Genomic DNA, 22,353 nt, shown 5'->3' with positions numbered 1-22,353 from the left:
TTCTTAATTTAGCTGAATATTGACAGTTTTTCCCGAATAAAGTAATTTTCAGGAGGTCTATTAAAGTCAAATTGGATCTTCAAATTAGAGTTTCAAATATATTTTAAAAATTTATGAAATATTTCTATCAGATATTTGAAAATATATTTTTCTTAATGGTTGGAAGCATACAATTTTTTATTCCTTTATTCCCTTACCAATGTTAAGTTTGTTAAAAACAAGAGTTTAATTGCATAATAACGATGGGTCTTGTTGTCAAGCATTCTAAATAGTTCAACTATTTTGATCATAACTTTGTCAACAAGGTTATGACTTCCAACCCTGTTCATGGCTAAGTGTGGACATTGTTACTGACTCAGGAGTACAGATTTTCCTACCATAGATCTTTTTTCTTCAACTAATAGAAACTGCTGACTTCCATGGCAAAGCCAAAGCACTGAATATTGCGATTAACCCTAACAAACAAACATACAGAGAAACAAAATACATACATAATGATAGTGCTGAAAATTACAGCAATTGGGTGATGTAGAATGAAAAGTACTATCATAATCACTGATTACCACTCCTCTATCAAGTGCACATCTCATGATGAATTATTACTTTCCATTTCAACATTATAGATAGTCTCTAACTACATGTAAAAAGTTTGTTGTAGACTCGAGTAAACACCAGATGTGTTTATTCAAATTCACCAAAGTGTGAACATATTGACAAATTGTTCAGGTGTTATTGAAGACTTTGATGGAGCCATATCTGGTTTGAAACATTGATGTCCTTTTATCTGAAAGAAAAATTAAACCAATAAAAAAGTCAATTGTTCATGAACAATTGAAAGGTCTTTCCTTTTTTTCTTTTATTAATTGCCTTCTTAGTTAAAAAAGCATATGGTTTCTAAGGACTTTTATGTTCATAACAAGTGGTTGCTAAGGACAAAAATCATTGCTAAGGATAAAAATATTACTACATGTACCAGTATTAAAAATTTCATATGTACTATTCATAGTATTTAAAGTTTAAAAAATAAGTGATTGCTAAGGACTTATATGTGGTTGCTAGGGACAGAAATGTAATCTCCAGTATTAAAAATTTCATATTTATATTATTCATAGCTTTCCAAGTTCAAAAATATATGGTTGCTAAGGTGTTTTATCTCGTTGTTAGGGACTTGACCTCTGACCTTGACCTAACTTTGTAGATCTTATTATGCTGAACATTTTTGCAATTCAAAACTTCTTTCTATCTCTAATCACTTTTGAGTTATAAGCAAACAATCATCATTTCCGACCCTAAAAACAGTTTTGGTGCCCTAGTTCCATAACAGTCGGTCCACTAATTTTAAACCATAACAAATGTAGATCTCGACAAGACACACATTTCTCCGTTACATTTATCAGCCATCTTTTATGGTTATTCAGTAAACCCGAAAACAAGCTAGGTCATGACCTTGACCTTTGACCTTAGGTCAATTTTCATGGTCTCGGAATTGATGATCCTAGGTGGCTACAACTTTCAACAGTTTCTGAGTTTTAGTGGCCAACTGACATTGGATAATTTTCAAAGGGGGATAACCCTACCAATGAGGTGTTGAATCTTTTCAATCAAAATGTAACGAAGAACCAGAGTCTGTTCCTGAACAAATTCCACCCTTTGTTTTTTTTCTACCTATTATGGTTATGGAGTTAGAATGATAACAAGGTTTTCTGTGTTAGGGGAGATAACCGCTATAAAGGTAATGTTACGGGGTCGTGCCCTCACCACAAGATAGCTTTTGGTCAACCAAAACTAGATACCTTATATCATTTCAACGTGTCACGTAGCTATACTTACGGGAAGTGATGAAACTGATATAAAAGTGAATTTTGAACAAAGTGAAGTTGAATGTTTGAAAAAATCTATATGTGTAAAGGTAAGTAAATGAGTATATAGTATTTTACAAAACAACTGATTATATTTACATTAATTCTTATACAGTCAAAACTGTGTGGGAAGATCACTCTTTGGGCCAGAGACAACTTGCCTTATACGAGAGGTGACATTTGAATTGAGGTTCTAAATTCATATATATGACTTCAGCTGAATAAGAAGAGAGTGAACTGACAAGACACGATTCCCCGGAAAATTTATTGAAATCCACATGACTTTTCAGGGAGTATTACCCAACCCGGGAAAATCCAGGTCCCGGGAGGGTAATACTTTGCCAACCTTGTCGTGACATAATTTCGAAAAATGAATTATATAGAAATTTATAACATAATTCTCAGTATTGTTAATCATGCTAAGAATTTCCTATAGAAGTAAAAACACTTGGAATAACATGCAGATGGATGATAGCAGGAGCACATCTTTTAAAAGGGATTAAACATCAAACAAAATACAGGCTTTATATGATACATCATTAATGTCTGAAGAAAATAAACTCAAAATAAGTATTAACACAATATGAAGAGAATATATTCCTTGGGTGTTTGTTTATATGCTTGTAGAGCTAACACTAGTTCATCAATTCTTGCAAAGAATTTTAAATTTTTATCAACCAAATAAAATTCATGCAAAATTTTGAACTTGATCAGTAGTAGAAGTTAAAGTAAAAGCGTGTCTTAAAATGGTAGTAGCTTAAAGTTTTCTGCATTAAAAATAACCTCTGACAGTGAAATTTTCTTACTGAAACACAGATTACAGTTGCTGTTTACAAAAAAAATATTCCCGTGACATGTCTCATGATTTTACCAAATATAGTACATTGTATGATTTAACATCGTTTGTTTATAGGTAGCTAGTGACTCTACATGCCAACTTTATCCAGTCTTTCCAGCTTTAACACCATTTCCATGTCGAAAACATGAAACTGTCACCTTACCAAGTAACCAGACATCTTTCAAACTAGAACTGTGTGAATGTAGTAATAATAACTCTGTAGATGCAGATCTTGGGAAAGTATGTATATATGCTTAATACTAGTTTAAAAAGTTGAATATACATACATCGTAACGTTGAAAACCAACTACTATATCATAATTTAAAAATATTTTTTTCTACACATCAAGCAATAGCATAAGTTAAAATGTAGTACTGATTTAGAAGCTGGAGTTCCTAATGACCCCCCCCCCCACCCCCCCCCACCCCACCCCCACTTTTTTTAAACACAGTTCCAATCAATCACTAATACATTTAGTATCCTACAAAAATAAAAATAATGCCTATACAAAAATGTTTGTGTTTTTCTTCTTAACTGTTTTGCAAACCTAATAAATACAGATCAAATGTTAGTAAATCATTAGCATATGACTTAAATCACTGTCTATTATATTCAAACAGCAAAGATATGATATATTAAGATTATATGTAAAACTGTTGAAGTTTTTAAAAAAATGGCCTGTAATTATAGATTATCGTTGATTATCTCAACGAGAATGATTTTCTCGCTTGAGCTAGAACAGCGAAAGTGAGAAAAGCAATCGAGTTGAGATGACCAATGATAATCTGTTTATCGCTATTTTACCTATGACGACGTTGTCAATTTCAATATCAATTTCGTTAACAACGCACGTGGCGTCCTTAGTTTCTAGCGATAATTTTTCCATCTCAAGCGAGTAGCATGATATGAAAATTATCACAAAAAAAGATCAAAGGAAAAATGCACAAAATAGCGATAATATATTGTAATCAATAAAATTGAGTTTTCCATTTTGAATTATTTCAGCTTGTGATGCAGGATCTACCCAAATCAGCTGTAGTATCAATAGTATTCCATCTCAGAAGGTAAGTAGTATCAATAGTATGCCATCTCAGAAGGTATTGACCATTATCTTGCAATTACATGAAAAATGATATTCAGTGGAGTCAACAATTTAAAATTCTGTCTGTAAAAATATATATGTATATTAATAGAACTCCTCTAAACATCAACCCAATAATATTAGATATGTATATTAATAGTACATACTAGGAATTTTTTGAAAAATATGTGTTTAAGGCAGTTTTAGTTCACATAATCTGATGTGTATTGCAAGCTTTCTGTTTTCTGTATTCTGACTTCAGTTGGTAAAAGTTAATATATACCTTAAGTGATGGGGGCGAACAGAACAGATGATAAATAAAGGTCTGACAGTTCAAATTTTTGGTAAAAAAATGAAAACATTCTTTAGAAAATAAAAAATGTGAGACACAGATTTTATGGATAATTTTGGATTAAAACATTATAGCTACCTATATGAAAGCCTGAAATTGTGTAGAAATATCAAATATAGGATATGGCAAGATGAATAGCGTAATAAAAGATATGTTGTATCACTCAATCACCAAACCTTACAAATGGTTTATCTTTTTTTTCAGGGACGGATCATTACATGTTACATGTAAAGAAGCAAGTTCAGAAAAGACAGTCTCAATAACAGTAGAAGTTCAAAGTTGACAAGCCGCTGATGATTAAAACATTACAATTATATATTATAAGTTATTGGTTTGATGGAGATCCATCTGATTGACAGTTGTATGAGGATTGCAGTATTACGTTTGTTAATGATATTCTTCTTTTTATACAAAGTTTTATTTCCCCAAAGTTATTCTAATGGATTATACTAGTGATACACTCATGTTTAGTACTTTTATACGATACTGACTTATAAAGATAAGAGCTATAGAAAAGATAACTGAAAGAAATATAAAGAAAGACCAAAATCATGTTTTTATTGTTTTGATTATACCCAGTACCAGGACCAATAAATTCTTATTTTACTGCAACATTTTAATTACACAGTTACTGGTTCAGTATCATGTTCACCAATATTATATCTCTGTATTAAAGAAGTGGATATACTGCTTTAACTCTGTCTGTGTGTCCATCAGATAAATGTTCGTTCTTATTTCATCAGGCCTTTAATCAGAGCTTCCTGAAATTTGGTTAAACATCCATTTTGAAGTAAGGTGGCTTGCTGGTTTACCTCTGTTTGCCTGTTTGGCAGACCTTATATACATCAGTCCTTCCATCCGTTTGTCCCATTATCTTAAGGATCCATGATTCAGGTTCATATCTTCCTGTAATATTTGGTATGGAGCTTCATTGTGAGTATCATATATTAGCTATTGTGTTTTCACATTCATCACTGATCAACTGACTGTAGACAAAATATTTACATATTGTTGCACAAAGTTTCAGAAAATATGAAACTGACCTCTCTGATTTTTTTTTATCAAGCTTCAGATGAACATGCCTTTCTCATCCAACTTGCTCATCAACTTGATACAAGGGGTATCTGTGTTGATAACACAAATCACTTCTTCTTTTCAATATCTTTTAAATAATAGAAAAATTCATTCACTGCCAGCTCAAATTTGAAAGTTTGGCTACTCAAAATTTCAATTCTGTAACATTTAATTTACATTCTTTTTTCAAATTTTGTTGTCATTAATAAACGAATATGTGTTTTGATTTAAGTTTGTGAATGATATTAAAATCTATAATAAAATTGAGAATGGAAATGGGGAATGTGTCAAAGAGACAACAACCCGACCAAATAAACCAACATGTACAAAATAAATAAAAAATAGTAGTTAGGGTTAAACAGTTGTCTAATATATCTTAAAAACTCTAGTTGATAGGAAAATGATAGATCTTTTGTAAATCCAAGAGTTGGGTGGTGGGAATGTTCTGATTGCTTACTGTCTTGTGTGTGATAAACTGTTGAATGTGCAGTAGAAAGTAAAATCACAAAAATACTGAACTCCCTGAAAATTCAAAAAGGAAAGTCCCTCATCACATTGCAACATCAAAAGCTCAAACACGTCAAACAAATGGACAATAACTGTCATATTCCTGACTTCGTACAGGCAATTTCTAATTAAGAAAATGGTGGATTGAACCTGGTTTTAAAGTTAACCAAACCTCTAACTTCTATGACAGTCACTTCAAAATCCAAACAAAAGTAGGGGATAAGTATATTTAAAGGTAGATTTTGATATTTCATACCTTGTTTACCTTTTTGCTTCTTATGTTTTAAAGTTTGATTGTTCTTAACCTCAATATCATTGTTTAGCAACTGATTAAAATGAAATGATTGCATATCTAACAATCAAAGTATATAAAAAAAACAATATTCTGAAAAGATTTAATAACACACTAAAAATCCTGAAGCCTCTGTAGGTAAGAAATAATGATAAGAAATTCACATATAATGGTTTAAAGGTTTACAACGTTAAGGTAGCACAATACAAAGATTTTATAACTCCAACTCCCAAGTTTTAAAATGCTGTAACTTTCTTAATAATGCTTGAAAATTTATAAAAGTGGTAGTTTTGGATAGCTAACAGATTACTCTTTCAAATTAGTGCAATGTTAGTATTATGCAACAATTATGTAACCAATTATAATGTTAACTGTGTCTTAAATATTTTTCACCAAATTTCCACTTTCAAATGAAATTAGCTTCTGCATAGGTATCCCTAGAGGGTTTATTTTATTATATGTTGTTCCTATGGCCATTATCTACAAAAGGGTGTCTCAGATTTCAGATAGAATGTATAGAACAAATTTTACACCTAATTAAACATTATCTTCTTTTATGTGGATAGGATGTTTACACTAATTAGAGATTTATGAGAGAATGGAACACCATAGAGACAATTTGAGACACCCTTTTGAAGCCCATGATGTGTTGATTAAGATTTCGTTAAAATTTTTTGTATAGTTAAAGAGATGATAGAGCTAAATTCATTTGAGTGAGCTTACCCAGATTTTGCCGCTAATTACATAATAATTGATTACATAATGATTACATAATAAAAATATTGCATTCATTTAAAAGATTAATCTTTCATCTATCTATATATACCTCTTTTATTATTTTCTATGCATTCATAAGAAAGTTACAGCATTTCAAAGGTTAATGATTGGAAGTGAAAAAATCTTTGTATTGTGCTACCTTAAATCTACGTAATCATAGTTCTAACAATAATAGCTTGCAGATTTTCACTTTTATGTCTTTAGTACTTCATTTCATTGGAGTCCCTTTAACATATCCAGTACACCATTATTATTCAATTAAAACAATGAATAACCACAAGTTCTAATTTATTAGTACTCAATATAAAGATTTCAGATCAATAAATGCATTAAAATAGATTTTTTATGTATATATAGTTACGCCTTTTGATTCACAATAACAAAAACACTTTAAACAAGAAATGTATTAAGTTATTATCTTACTTGATGACAAAAAGGAAATTGTTAAAAGGCTCTTTCTTAATTTAGCTGAATATTGACAGTTTTTCCCGAATAAAGTAATTTTCAGGAGGTCTATTAAAGTCAAATTGGATCTTCAAATTAGAGTTTCAAATATATTTTAAAAATTTATGAAATATTTCTATCAGATATTTGAAAATATATTTTTCTTAATGGTTGGAAGCATACAATTTTTTATTCCTTTATTCCCTTACCAATGTTAAGTTTGTTAAAAACAAGAGTTTAATTGCATAATAACGATGGGTCTTGTTGTCAAGCATTCTAAATAGTTCAACTATTTTGATCATAACTTTGTCAACAAGGTTATGACTTCCAACCCTGTTCATGGCTAAGTGTGGACATTGTTACTGACTCAGGAGTACAGATTTTCCTACCATAGATCTTTTTTCTTCAACTAATAGAAACTGCTGACTTCCATGGCAAAGCCAAAGCACTGAATATTGCGATTAACCCTAACAAACAAACATACAGAGAAACAAAATACATACATAATGATAGTGCTGAAAATTACAGCAATTGGGTGATGTAGAATGAAAAGTACTATCATAATCACTGATTACCACTCCTCTATCAAGTGCACATCTCATGATGAATTATTACTTTCCATTTCAACATTATAGATAGTCTGTAACTACATGTAAAAAGTTTGTTGTAGACTCGAGTAAACACCAGATGTGTTTATTCAAATTCACCAAAGTGTGAACATATTGACAAATTGTTCAGGTGTTATTGAAGACTTTGATGGAGCCATATCTGGTTTGAAACATTGATGTCCTTTTATCTGAAAGAAAAATTAAACCAATAAAAAAGTCAATTGTTCATGAACAATTGAAAGGTCTTTCCTTTTTTTCTTTTATTAATTGCCTTCTTAGTTAAAAAAGCATATGGTTTCTAAGGACTTTTATGTTCATAACAAGTGGTTGCTAAGGACAAAAATCATTGCTAAGGATAAAAATATTACTACATGTACCAGTATTAAAAATTTCATATGTACTATTCATAGTATTTAAAGTTTAAAAAATAAGTGATTGCTAAGGACTTATATGTGGTTGCTAGGGACAGAAATGTAATCTCCAGTATTAAAAATTTCATATTTATATTATTCATAGCTTTCCAAGTTCAAAAATATATGGTTGCTAAGGTGTTTTATCTCGTTGTTAGGGACTTGACCTCTGACCTTGACCTAACTTTGTAGATCTTATTATGCTGAACATTTTTGCAATTCAGAACTTCTTTCTATCTCTAATCACTTTTGAGTTATAAGCAAACAATCATCATTTCCGACCCTAAAAACAGTTTTGGTGCCCTAGTTCCATAACAGTCGGTCCACTAATTTTAAACCATAACAAATGTAGATCTCGACAAGACACACATTTCTCCGTTACATTTATCAGCCATCTTTTATGGTTATTCAGTAAACCCGAAAACAAGCAAGGTCATGACCTTGACCTTTGACCTTAGGTCAATTTTCATGGTCTCGGAATTGATGATCCTAGGTGGCTACAACTTTCAACAGTTTCTGAGTTTTAGTGGCCAACTGACATTGGATAATTTTCAAAGGGGGATAACCCTACCAATGAGGTGTTGAATCTTTTCAATCAAAATGTAACGAAGAACCAGAGTCTGTTCCTGAACAAATTCCACCCTTTGTTTTTTTTCTACCTATTATGGTTATGGAGTTAGAATGATAACAAGGTTTTCTGTGTTAGGGGAGATAACCGCTATAAAGGTAATGTTACGGGGTCGTGCCCTCACCACAAGATAGCTTTTGGTCAACCAAAACTAGATACCTTATATCATTTCAACGTGTCACGTACTTTCTTCTTTAAAGTTTGGTGGAAAGGTAAATAATAATAATCATAAGAAATACAGTAAGGTCTATCCTTATAGAAAAAGGGAAGACCTTTAAGTTAATGATACTATATGCATATCTTAAGTATATGTTTTTAAGAAAACAAAAAGATATTTCAGTGAACTACCTAATCTTCTACAATATTGAACATCTGATACAACATAAACACTTTAATGAAAAAGGGAAATGTTTGGTTATGTGCCATAAGAGAATCCAACAATACAAAAAAACTAAATGACATCTAGAGGCCAGCACACAGTCTTCAACAACAGATTTCTACCCAATATAAAAATCTATTATTCATTCCAAATAATAAAAAAAATGAATAGAAACAAAGATGTCATTATCAGTCAATTATTTAAATGAAATTTGAAAAAAAGTCTTTAATCGTAATTGATAGATCTGTTTTGGTTTGTGTATTGTTATTGTGGTTAATTACTCACCCTCCAATATAATGTCCTACAGTTATCACACAGAACAACCTCGTCTCCATACACCTCAGTAAATGTTGATTTGAATTGCCTGTTTCAGTAAATATTTTTCAGTCTTCATTGATGCAGGGCAAACATGTTTTACACATTAGAAATTAACGTTTTGTGGTTAATACTGCATGCATATTCATGATGAAAACATTTTTAACAATAATGAATATGCAGATTCAGTCTCAAATGTGAAAAATGACAGAAGGAAAAAATGGTAATAGTTTTACTGTTTATCATTTAAAGAAATCTTATGATCTGGTTTCTCCCGCAAGCATGCATAGATCAAGCTATGCTATCGGTACAAGCATATTTATTGTTTTCATTTCGACTGTAATAAATTCATAGTTCTACTTTAAATTTACTTGTTTCAGCCGATTTGTATGACCACAAACAATAATAATCTATTTAACTTTAATATCTTGCTTGGGTCCCAAATGCTTTTCAACCTATATTTGGCTGTTTTCACCTTTTTTTTTTTAGCTTCACTAATGGACTAGTCTTTTGTAGACGAAACGCTTTGAACTTCGTCTGGCATTCACGTTTTTAAGCCAATCTATGTGTTTATTTTTTAATATGCATGGGGCTGGTTATTTACTTACATTTTACATAAATGAAACATGTGTGTCCAGACAGTGTCGCTGTAATCCAAGTCGTCAGTAATAAGTGAAGTTACTTGTTTTTCCGAGAAATGGAGGAAGCATAACTGTTGCCATAGTAACGAATCTTGACATATGACATTGAGATAGCTACAAGCTTGTCCAAGGTTAAGAATGTCTTTAGGATTTGACAGTTTGGAAATAATGTTGTAAATGCATTCTTTTGGTAGATCTAGAAACATTGGCTTGCCGTCTTCTTCTCTCTGAAATTGTTATATAGAATATAATAAGGAATCATATTGGATTAAATGCTGAAAGTTCTGTTAATTTCATTATAATAATTCTGTAGTAATTAAACTAGAAATTTTGACAGAGATAAAATCTGTATCCCTTAGGAACCATAAGCCTGAAGGGAAGATCTATCCAAAATCATCTATCAAGTATCACTATCGAAACCTTAAAGTGGCAATGTTGTTAGTTTTGTTCAGCACAGGGACGGATCCAGCCATTTTAAAAAGGGGTTCCATTCCAGGATAAAAGGGGGAGGGTTCCAGCTATATGTCCCCATTCAAATACATTGATCGGCCAAAAAAGGGGGAACCCAAACCCCCTTGAAACCGTCAATACAGCATACCCATGCTAGTTACAATCCCTAGCCCTTTTTCGACCAAGCATAGTATATACAAACCGGTTTTATTTTCATACATGTCCAATCGACATAACATATTGCTAACTGTCTCCTTATGTTTGTTCCACAACCGTTCACTACCAATTCTATCCCTCTCTCCCTTTTCCAAAGATGACAATGCAGTCCTCAGCAGTTTACGCACACAAATAAAATTTGTTTCAGAAGATAAAGCTGAAAATAGGGCAAAATGTTTTAAAAGAAAAACCTGCCTCGAACAGTCGGTTAATTTTAGGAAAATGAAAGTGTCAGAACTTGTTATATATTAAATGGGACTGGAATCTTTCGGTTTGTCTCGGATTAGAATAATTCTGAATATTACAATCATGCATTCATGAATTCAGCTCAGTTTGCGTTGAGGGCAGGCTTTAAGTTATTAGGATCATAAAGTCTAAATAAACGTACCAAATTATTTCCTCGATTAAAGTTTTGATCGTGCAGAAAAAAATATATCATCTGTTGTTTTCTTTTAGTCGTAAAATTATTAAAAAATAAATTAGAACTGTGAGCAAAGGAATCTAGCAAATACAAATGAGGCTTTAAAAAACAAAACTTACAGTCATGATAAATCAATTAAAAAAAAGAAAGACATTTATGAGTGTTGTAGCTACTACTGATATAAGTAATTCCTTAGTAGATTTCTGTCGCTTATTAAAAGGCAGACTCAAAAACTAGTAACAATTTGCTTGTATGGACTCATCATGAATATAATGAGATATCTGCACCTGGACACAATGAACGATAATCAGTTATTATATCTTTATATAGTCAAAACATAACCGTGTACAATGAAGAAATTGCTTAGTTGAGATAACTCGAAAAACTGAAAAGTTTATGGTTAGGGATAGTTTACCTTCAAATAGCATCTTTTCAATGGCTATAAAAACTTGTTTCTGTAATGTACCACTGATCTTGTTCAGCCCAACTGTTAACAGTGATCTGAAAAACTACAAAATGGAATCTCTTTATAATACAAGTGTGTAATGTGATTTTTTTTTAAATAAAGGTCACCGCTGGGTTAAATGTTGACCTAACAATTATGGTTGAGATGATAATTTAATTGGAAATGTCTTCCCTTTTCAATAGTTTTCACACTAATCAATGCTATAGACAGAGTATACCGGGATGGTTTTTTGAAAACTTATTCTGGCAGCTGCATGTATAGGTATCTTTTTATGCATACTGGAACCTTGTGACTCAAGTCAGCAACAATCATTGGTATGGACGTCGTTGGACTGAGTACAACATCATGGCATACCTCTTTCGTCGAACTTTTTACTTTGACATTCGTCTTTATTTTCGTTTTATAGTAATGAAAATTCGAATGTAAGAGGGGTTTAGCGATTTTATCCTGTATATGGTAATTCCGCAACATCTCTCAACCTGTTTACTCCTTTTAACATATATATTAGTTACGAATTATCTGATTAGTTATGCTCGTGTTTATTTAAGAATTGCATGTTTTTTTTGTAACTTCATTGGGGGTGTAAAAGCGTTTTGTATGGAGAGCTTCATAGTGCGGTGACTGAAGGTAGATTTTTTTGAATTTAATCTCCCCACCGAACACACACCTATATAATATATCATTGGAAAGAGGAAATCGTGTACTATAATAATATGCCTGTCGTCAAGACTTAATATGGTCACATTTTTTTTTAATTGAGGTCAAAGGTCATATGTAAAAATCTGTAAATATTTGGGAGGGTTTCAATTTTGACATTTTTTTCTATTTCTAAACTCTACATAAATACAAATGATACTGATTTAGCTTTATTAATGTTTGTTATTGTACATAAACCTTAATAATTAAGATTTGTTTTATCAAAAAAGTCTTAAAACGACGTTTTATAAACAAAACTTCAAAAATTAAGTTTTCGACTTAGAAAATGTTTAGAGCACCTTAATCTTATGAAAAATTAAAATTTCAGGTAAAAAATCAAGTATCATGCAAGACAATACTTTAAAATTATTTTTTAAACTATCATATTAGGTGAGGTATCAAATCAAAGCAATATAACACTACAGTCAAATATGACCTCAAATTGAATTGCGGATACTTCAGGTTTTATTATAGACTTCTCGTTGCTTTTTGGTTTTACAATTATTACTGCTTCCATACAGAATTATCTGTTGTTGTGTATTTTATTCTGGTTAATATCTGTTACATTATAAGTTTTGTACCTATCTCCCCCCTTTTTTTTTCTTGCAACACACCAAAAACTTCAAAAGTATTCCATATAAAAAAAGGAGATGTGATATGATTGCAAATGATGCAACCCTCCAAATGAGACCAAATGAGACCTACATTACCAATACGTCCCGTACGGCCTTCAAAAATGAGTAAAATTTATACTGCATAGTCTTCAATTCCCAAAATTAATAATGTTAAATAAACAAAAAATCTATCAACCTGATTAATGTACAAAATAAATAAGAAACAAACAAATATTGTATATAGAAACAAACGACAAACACTGCATTACCGTCTCGTTTCTTGAAACAGACACTAACATAATGTGGCGGGGTTTAACTTTTTTTAAGGGCTCGCCAACACTCCCCTTACCCGGGAACTGGGACCTTGTGTATCAGTGTAACAAGCTTTATACCTAATCAACCGTTATCTCCATCATTTTTATTTTCATCAACTGTCACAAGAGATCGATGTTTTAATATTTCAACACATTTCACTCATGGCCACAGGTCTGCACATGACAGGTTCTGCTCAAATCAAACACGTTATTTTGAGTTTTTCTTTACAAGTACAGACAAGGTATTGTCGGAAGTCCGAAGACATTTGTTCCTAAAAAAAATACCAGCTTCAAACCATCCCTTTCAATTCATTCAAGATTTAACAGAGATCTAAAATGGGGTTAAGATGACATCCATATGCTTGTCTGCAAAGATGATTGGGAAACATTTTGCATGAGACGTACACACTATCTTGAATTTGCTCAATTTCATGGTTGGCAACACATTAGATAGCGTCGCACTTTACTTTAAGAAGCATAAAATCCATTGGCATTCAATGTTTCAACAAGGTGTTTCGAACCAAACTCATGGTACATTTGTAAAGTCAATCCTTAATGAGAGTAAAAAAAATGGCCACACAAACGGTTGACTCAACAATTGCTTAGCATTTACGCAATTTCCTTGTGAATAGTATTGGTTGTATGCAGTTTCATCGAGTTACAACAAAATGAATTGCAATAAAGAAGAAGGCATTGACTGAATTGGAGAAGAAAGAGACAATTCTTCCGAAGTTGGGTATACTTCTGTAGAGTTTGTAGAGATGTCTTTTCTATTGTATACTTGCAACAGAATAATGAAATATCTGTTCTTTATGTGTGTCTATTACATTTGACATTAAGATTTTGAGGCCAGTTTTCAATTGACTAGCCACTGATATGGCATCTCAAATAGTTATTTTGCTACAACATATTGTTATATTTGCCTTGAACTTGTTGAAGTTGTTTGACAACTTGATATCTATAGAAATCAATGAATTTGGACTGCATTTTACAATTAAAATATTTTATATTAAAATCAGCTGGAAGAAAAGATCTATATTTATCTAGTAAAGGTGTCATGAGGAATGACCATTAAATCGTTGTCAATAGCCAAAATAAAATTAGTAAAAGCAGTATCGTGATCTGAGATATCTGCTTCCACGGGTTTGGATTTATTTTTTTCGTTTTTGTCAAATAATTTGTATCGCAAACAAAATGACAGAGTGCTTGAAGTTTAAAAGATGGACGGGAAACTATTTCAACTTTAACTTTATCTGACACGGTTAAAACATTCTTAATACGCTCATCTGATTCAAACTTGAGTATTTTTTTTTTATCTTTCTAAAATGTTTTGTTGCAACAAAATATACAAGCGCTTCAGTTGAACGACTGCATTCTAGAACGCGTACACATACCCGAAATTTAGGGACAACAGTCCGATAATTGTATGTCATCATTAATTATCAAATTGGAAGCTTCCTCGTTCTAAAAGGGGGAACAAATATGTTTACTTGTATAACTTTTGTAGCACGAAAGATGATAAACTGCCTGTACGGACTTCTGCAAATTAACAGCTATCGCATGAAACATCTTGTTGTTCACCTTTTTTTTTTCTTTTCTTGGCATATTAAGCACTGAATAAAATTTAACAACTTTTGTCTTTTCTTTGGACTTAATGGAGCCAGTTGCAACGGACTTGACATATCACGGAATATTTACTAAAACTATCCGTCAATTATTTTAAATTTACAATAAGACTTTTCTGAAAAAGTATATTAGATGTTTTATAACAAAAAAACATAGAATATAAACACATACAAACAAAGTGTGTATCATATATCAGTGCACTATAATTGAAAATATGTGTATACAATAGCGAAAAGGTAGTAATATCATATATCAGTTGAGAACAAATTATTGACTAATACACAAAATGTGACGGAAGGCAAGTGATTAAGTTCCGTGTTGAAATTGAAGTTTTTTATTCCATTCTTTTACCATTGATTTCTTAAGGTTTTTTTCATAATTTGGTTCCGAAATTTTTTTCACTGATTAGTTTTATGAAATACTATATGCTTAAAATGTAATGGGATAATTTTTATTACTACTACGAAGAAAAAACTAAAGTTTGTGTTTGAATTTGCAATTAAAATTACCTCAATTTTAAACAGTCAAAACTTAGCAAATTTTATAGATTATAAGTAAATGAAATACTGAATAGAAAATTTTGACATATAAACATAGCTTCATGGAAAACTATTTCAGTTAAATGTAAGCAAACATACACAATTTTTCATTTTGAAAAAGGGGGGTTGAAACTCTCCAATATATTTCTAGTCATTAAAACGACTTTTTAGAAAAATGTGACGGTACGAACTTCTGACGACAGGGCAAAAACTAAAGAAGACATATTTGTCTCTAAGTTAAGACCATTTTTAGCCGTGTGTTATTTGGGGAGATTAAACTCGCGTTCTAGACGACTTTTTACACTTCTGTCACCGCACTATCATTCTAAAAATGTGCGCACGGTTACGGTTTTAAATAACCCTATGAAGTTAGAAAAAGAAGCATTCAATACTTATAATTACATTTTTTAGCTAGGATCATGAAAACACGAATTTTATAATTTTTTAATTTAATTCGCCTGTGCACTTTATTGTCGGACCTCGTGTTATCATGAATGACAAGTTTTATAATTGTGTAATGCAATTGCTTAAGGAATAACACGTTATGTGCAGTTAGCCAATCGAGAATAACGTATTATAATGAAACATACATCTAATGTAATATTATGTGTGATTATAATTATTTTCGTTTGTATTGAAATAAGGGAGACGGACTCACGAAAAACACAAGGAACCCATAAGGAAATTAATACATTGTTGTACTTACATCAGAGCAGTAACGAAATCCACCAATAGTTAAAGCCCCTTTCTCAACTTCTAACTTTTTTAAAGTTTCACTCAAACTAATTGTTATTCGCCGCTAAAATGAACAAAATATATAAATACAACTGTAAAACGCATGATACACTCACTTGTAACATGAAAGAATATAGCATCAAAAAGTGTATGTTAAAAGTAAATTCACAAAAGTACCGAACTCAGATGAATATTATTTCCGTTTTGAATATTCGTCAGAGTTCGGTACTTTTGTGAATTTACTCAAATGACAAAATCGAAAGCTCAAACAAATGGATAACAACTGTCATGTTCCAGACAAGGTATAGGCGTATTCTTATGTAGAAAATGATGGATGAAACCTTGTTTTCTGGTTAGCTAAACCACGCACTTATATGACAGTCGCATAAAATTGTAAAGAATCCCTTCACACATAAAAGCTTTTCATTGATAATGAAAAGCAATGAAATCGTCTTATAATCTTTTATCATGAAATATTGGAACCCAATGTTATTCATATCCAATTTCTAGTGTAGCTAGAAATAACAGAAGAGCAGGTAAAGTAACATCTTAGTTTGATAGGAACATGTATAATCAACCACCAATCTGATTAAAATTTTATCCATATCAACTATATCTATATATTTATTGTACAATGGTACAGAGACATATACAAATAAATTAACATACTACTAAAAATTTAAAATACAAATGTAAAGTGGAGACATAAAGTGGTTACCCAGAAGAATCTAGGCATTTAAGTAATAATAATTCTTATAATCTTGCACATATTGTTTAGTTCACACGGGTTGCTACTATTCATTAGACCTTGAAATTTTGTTCTGTTTACAAAATGATGCTTTAGCAATTATCTACTATCGTCTATTGCCATTGAACATTCTAAAGCATTATGAAACTCGTCACCAATATCACCGGAATTGCACAAAGTACAAATACGAGTTTCTCTCTGAATGTTTTGCCATCTACCAATTTCGATAGGAATTTTTGTGTTCAAAGTTCTAAATCTACAAAAAGAAGCAATATGTTTCGTCATCTAAAATATCAAAGTAGGTTTCGAAATTTATATCTGGCGTATATACTAAATTTAGTCCTGGTATCTATGATGAGTTAATTTACAACCACTGGGTCGATGTCACTGCTGGTGGAGATTTATTTCCCCGAGGGTGTCATAAGCCAAGAAGTCAGCACTTTTTGTGCCGACATGAATTGTCATTGATATGGTTATATTTATAACTTTACTGTTTACAAGTTTTGGAATTTTTTTAAATACAAAGGCTTTTCTACCTCAGGCATAGATTACCTTAGCTGTATTTGGCAAAACTTTAAGAAATGTTGGTTCTTAATGCTCTTCAACTTCGTACTTTATTCGGCCTTTTTAACTTTTTTGGATTGGAGCGTCACTGCTGAGTCTTTTGAAGACGAAACGCGCGTCTGGTGTATATACTAAATGTAGTCCTGGTATCTATGATGAATTAATTTATTCTATTTTTGAATAATTCATAATCTAGACCTTTTGGAGAAATCTGTTCAGTAGCATACCATGTCTGTCTGAACTGGTCAGTTAATTATCGCGTGTTCGTATATATGGGCATGATATGAGTATTAAAAAATCAAAGAAATATATTTTAATTAGATTGACCACATATTGTTTTCATTGCTTTATTCAATTGTTTACCTGTTTCCCAATGCCTTGGATTTGACGAATACAGGGCTGCGATATATGTTCATTTATACAACAAAAGATAACATGCATTTAAATTCAAAGCAACAAAAACATTACAAAGAAGCTGCTTGTATGCAGCTAATTTCTTAATATTTGTATAAATGATAATTCAATCTTTGTAATTATTAATGATTATCTTCAAACAATATATTTAGACATATTTTACTTAAATTTGATTCGACGTTATAGCAATAACAATTATACAATCAAAGCAAGCAAGCTTACTAAAGTTTTGCTTTACATACATTAGGAAATTAGCTGTAAATTAATACTAAAGAGAGTGAAAGGCTTAAAGTTAACTTCTAAATTATCATTAATAACATTTATAGCTCCAATAAAAAATCACTAAAACGGTAATGTCCAGATATACACTCGGCTCCTACAAACTGGTCTTGCAAAGTTATTTCGCCGGTTTTGTAATTCGAATGATAACCCAATAGGTGTCGAATGATAAAACCCTTCTCGACCAGTGGAGGATATACGAGCGCCTCGTCCACTTGACGAAGCAAATATAATAAATTAATGGATAGGCATTTTATCATTATTTTATATATGATAAAACAAATATAAATAGTTCACGTCTTGTATCAACATAACATGGGCACCCCAATTTTCCGAACGCTGTATCTACAAGCTCCTGGAGATGACGCTAGAGTTATTTGGGATGAAGTTTGCCATGTCATTTTCACCGATGAAACTGCACCTTTCAAGTGATACCCGATTTCTTTTCGACATGATTCATTTGATTGTATACTTCAAATATATGTTATAAACAGTCAAGATTGATGCCGTAATTACATCAGAATCAAACGTTATATAGTAGCACAGTAACTTAGATATTTGGAGAGAAGCATATGCGTAGATGTATATGTACACGAGACCAATAGACAATAATAGTGCATTAACTTGACATATCAACGATATAAGGATGAGCCTCAAAAACGGGGAAATGCGAGGCTGTGTCGAGCTATTTCCCCGTTTCGGGCCGAATCCTTATATCGTTGATATGTCAAGTCAATGCACTATTATTTGCTTTAAACTGCAATCTAAAAACAAAATAATTGTTGTGTAATGCGTTCAGGTTATTTGATTTAATTGTTGGAGGAAATCCCCTTTCAAAGGGCCTCATATCATGCTCGCGGTGAAATATACAACACAATGAAATTTACATTTACCTGTTGAAACCAACACTCGATGGTGATAAAGCGGTTCAAAAAGCAAAACGCCAATATTGGTACTCCACGCAGGAAGAATTGAGTAATTCGTGTGGAAACCCTAAAGAGTTTTGGCGAAAAATTGGAAAAATTGGTGTAGGTAGTGAGCGCCAAAATTATATTCCTATGGAAGTAAAATTAGATAATGGTAAAATTTCTAGTGATAAAGATGAAGTTTTGAATAAATGGAAGTGTGATTTTTCTAATATGCTTAATAGAAATGATGATAGTGATGTAAATATATGTGAAAATGATGTAGACGTTTTATATGATGATATGTTTAAAAAGATTGTGAAATATCTGTGGAAGAAATATTTAATGTTTTAAAATGTTCCAAAAATGGTAAATCACCAGGATATGAAGAAATACCAGTTGAATTGTATAAGAACCAAACTATGTTAAATGCACTAACTAGAGTTTTCAATATTTGTTTTGACTCTGGTAAAGTTCCAGCAATGTGGTCAAAAGGGATTATAACGCCTATTCCAAAAATCTCATCATCAGATCCAAGGGATCCCTTGTCGTACTGTGGTATAACTTTGGCACAAGTTTCCTACAAATTGTATTGTAAATTATTGAACTCTCGACTAACATATAAGCTTGATGATATTGACTGCTTATGTGACGAGCACAACGGTTTTAGAAAAGGTCGTAGTACTGTTGACCACACATATTTAGGTTTATTGTTTACTTTAGCATTTAAGCTATGATAATATGGCAAAAGCAGTTGCTAAAGCCGCCAGTAGATCGTTGGGTCTGTAAATATCTAAATGTAAAGTTAATGGTGGATTTCAATATTGTACATTTACAAAATTATTTGACACACTTGTGTGGTATGTAATAGATTATGGTGCCTCTATATGGGGAACACGTGATTTTTCATGTATTGTGTAAATAGTCATGATTAAAAATAGAGCCATGCGTTTTTTCATGAGTGTAGGAAAATACACGCCAAATATGTCTTTGTATGGTGACATGGGCTGTATGCCATGTAAAATCAAACAGTGGACCAGTGTTTTTAGAAACTGAACACGTTTTAATAAAATGAAGAATGATATGACAAGATTATGTCAGATGATTAAAATAAATTACGTACATATAGAATGTTTAAAAATGTATATGGCGTAGAACATTATTTAATTTTAAATATACCAGGTAGATACAGGAGTGCTTTAGCAAAATTTAGATGTGGTGTAGCACCCATCAGAATTGAAACTGGTCGTTATGAGAATATTGATATTGAAAATAGATTATGTTTTAACTGTACTGATGACGTTGAAGATAAAAAAAAAAATGTTTTGTTAAACTGTCCTGTATATTCAGATATTCGTAATGTTATTTTTAACCATGCTAGTATTGTTGATGAGAATTTTTTACATATGTCTCATAATGAGAAATTTATATTTCTTTTTACAAATGAAAATATGGTATTTTATACTGCCAAAATCTGCTATGAAATTTTAATAAAGCGAAAATGTATTTTATATTCGTGATAGTTGACTTAAGTTGTATTTGTATTATAATTTTTTTTAAAATGTTTTATAGTCTCTCATAACTATGAGTGGCTCTTGTTGTTAATTTTTTGTTGTAAAAAGCTGTATATTTTATATGTAACAAGTGGCGAGACTTTAATAAAGTATTTGTCTTGTCTTGTCTTGTCTTGTGAACGAAATTGTTTGAGTATGGACTTAAATATCAACCATAAGCATAAAACATAATGATTTATAGGTTGAAAACAAAAAATATTAACAAATGAAAACAATAATTGCAAAAGAAACAAGGTTTAGTTGTTCCACGCATCATTGTATGCATTGGAAACAAGATTAGGTTGAAGAGGTCGTATGAATAATTAAATATTATTTCTGCAAACTCTATTTAAATATTCACGAGAAAAAGAGATAACGGTTCAGTAAATGTATGTGACATAGAAATATACAGTCAACGCATTTTGACTGTTCAAATAGAACGAGTGCAGTATAAAATGAAATAACAAGTATTTAAAATGAACAATGCATTGATTGCTACAGCTTTTGGAAGGTTCTGATAAGCATTTTATGGGTTTTAGATTAGATTAAAAAATCTTATTTTCTTATCTTATCTTCTTATCCTTAAAATTTCTCTATCATATCGTTATTGCATGTCAAAATGTTGGTTTTCACCTAGGCTATAACTGATTCAATTTTCTTTATAAAAATATGATTTAAAAACCTGCGAATGAGAATGCCTAGTGCTCTATAATCTTAAAATAAAATATAGTTAAATTTATTTTAACTTACGACATTATCAATTACTGCTGGAGCAAAATTATCTGAATATATATCCTTGCAAGACTGCAATAATTCATACAGGTAAAATTGTTAGAAAAGTCTATTTTAAAACATTCAGGTATGATTAGATTGTATGCTACTTTCGTTTTACCTTATATGGCAATTTAGTTGTTTACAATACCATATTTGTCTATAAATCAGTATATGCTTGATCGGCGATTTAAATAGACCTTAATAGAATTGAGAACTTAAGAACGGGTCAATATATGTAGTGTCTCAGAGATACTTTTAGGGACTTTTAGTCCTATGCTTAATGAATACCTGCATACCAATATTTTTCGGCAGAAAGAATCTCATTCTTACATTATTGGGTGTAATTTTCAGACTTATATATTTATAGCGTGTTACGACGCTAGATTTAAACCGACAAGGAAACGTAACACCCTGCCATCGAAAGCTATTTTTATGAGAGAGTGGTGTGTAACACGTCGGGCACAGTGCAAGGCGATTTAGTGTCACGATATCTCAGTAGCATGAGTTCGAATCCGTGCGAACGAAGAACAAAAATCATGAACAAATAAGATGTAAAAAGGATCTTATCTTGACATGTGGTAGTCAAAATGAAATACTTATCTTGATCGTTATACAAATTATCAATATTGAATACGCGGGTACTCAGTGTATTTTTTCAATATTGATGGTCGGGAGGAGGAATAAATTCCTTAAAACTGGAGTCAAGTACGAAAGCCTGAGTTACACCTGAAACAAATGATGGTAGGGAAAATAAGTGAATCGGTATCAAATTAGTTATTCGAAGCAGTCAGTGTATTGTGATTCCGAGGGAATATGAATCGATTCCGGTTGAC

At 31.4% G+C, this 22,353-nt stretch overlaps 2 protein-coding genes across 2 annotated transcripts; one reads left to right on the top strand and one right to left on the bottom strand.

The window, feature by feature from the left end:
- Window positions 1–1,687: 1,687 nt before the first annotated feature.
- LOC134695587 (heat shock 70 kDa protein 14-like) lies at window positions 1,688–4,821 on the top strand. Its single transcript, XM_063556899.1, has 5 exons — window positions 1,688–1,732; window positions 1,790–1,909; window positions 2,773–2,937; window positions 3,704–3,762; window positions 4,336–4,821. The coding sequence occupies exons 1-5, from the start codon at window positions 1,688–1,690 to the stop codon at window positions 4,412–4,414; spliced, it is 468 nt and encodes a 155-aa protein (XP_063412969.1). The 3' UTR covers window positions 4,415–4,821.
- Window positions 4,822–10,350: 5,529 nt separating this feature from the next.
- On the bottom strand, window positions 10,351–21,609 carry LOC134695488 (uncharacterized). The gene is made up of 6 exons (XM_063556798.1): window positions 21,497–21,609; window positions 17,959–18,016; window positions 16,255–16,347; window positions 11,709–11,802; window positions 10,859–11,029; window positions 10,351–10,433 (listed from the first exon to the last, which is right to left on the bottom strand). Exons 1-6 carry the CDS (start codon window positions 21,499–21,501, stop codon window positions 10,351–10,353), a joined length of 504 nt encoding a protein of 167 aa, XP_063412868.1. The 5' UTR covers window positions 21,502–21,609.
- Between the last annotated feature and the right edge of the window lie 744 nt (window positions 21,610–22,353).

Source organism: Mytilus trossulus, chromosome 1 (genome assembly GCF_036588685.1).
Source record: "Mytilus trossulus isolate FHL-02 chromosome 1, PNRI_Mtr1.1.1.hap1, whole genome shotgun sequence".
NCBI lineage: Eukaryota > Metazoa > Mollusca > Bivalvia > Mytilida > Mytilidae > Mytilus > Mytilus trossulus.
This window is presented reverse-complemented; position numbering and strand designations above follow the sequence as displayed.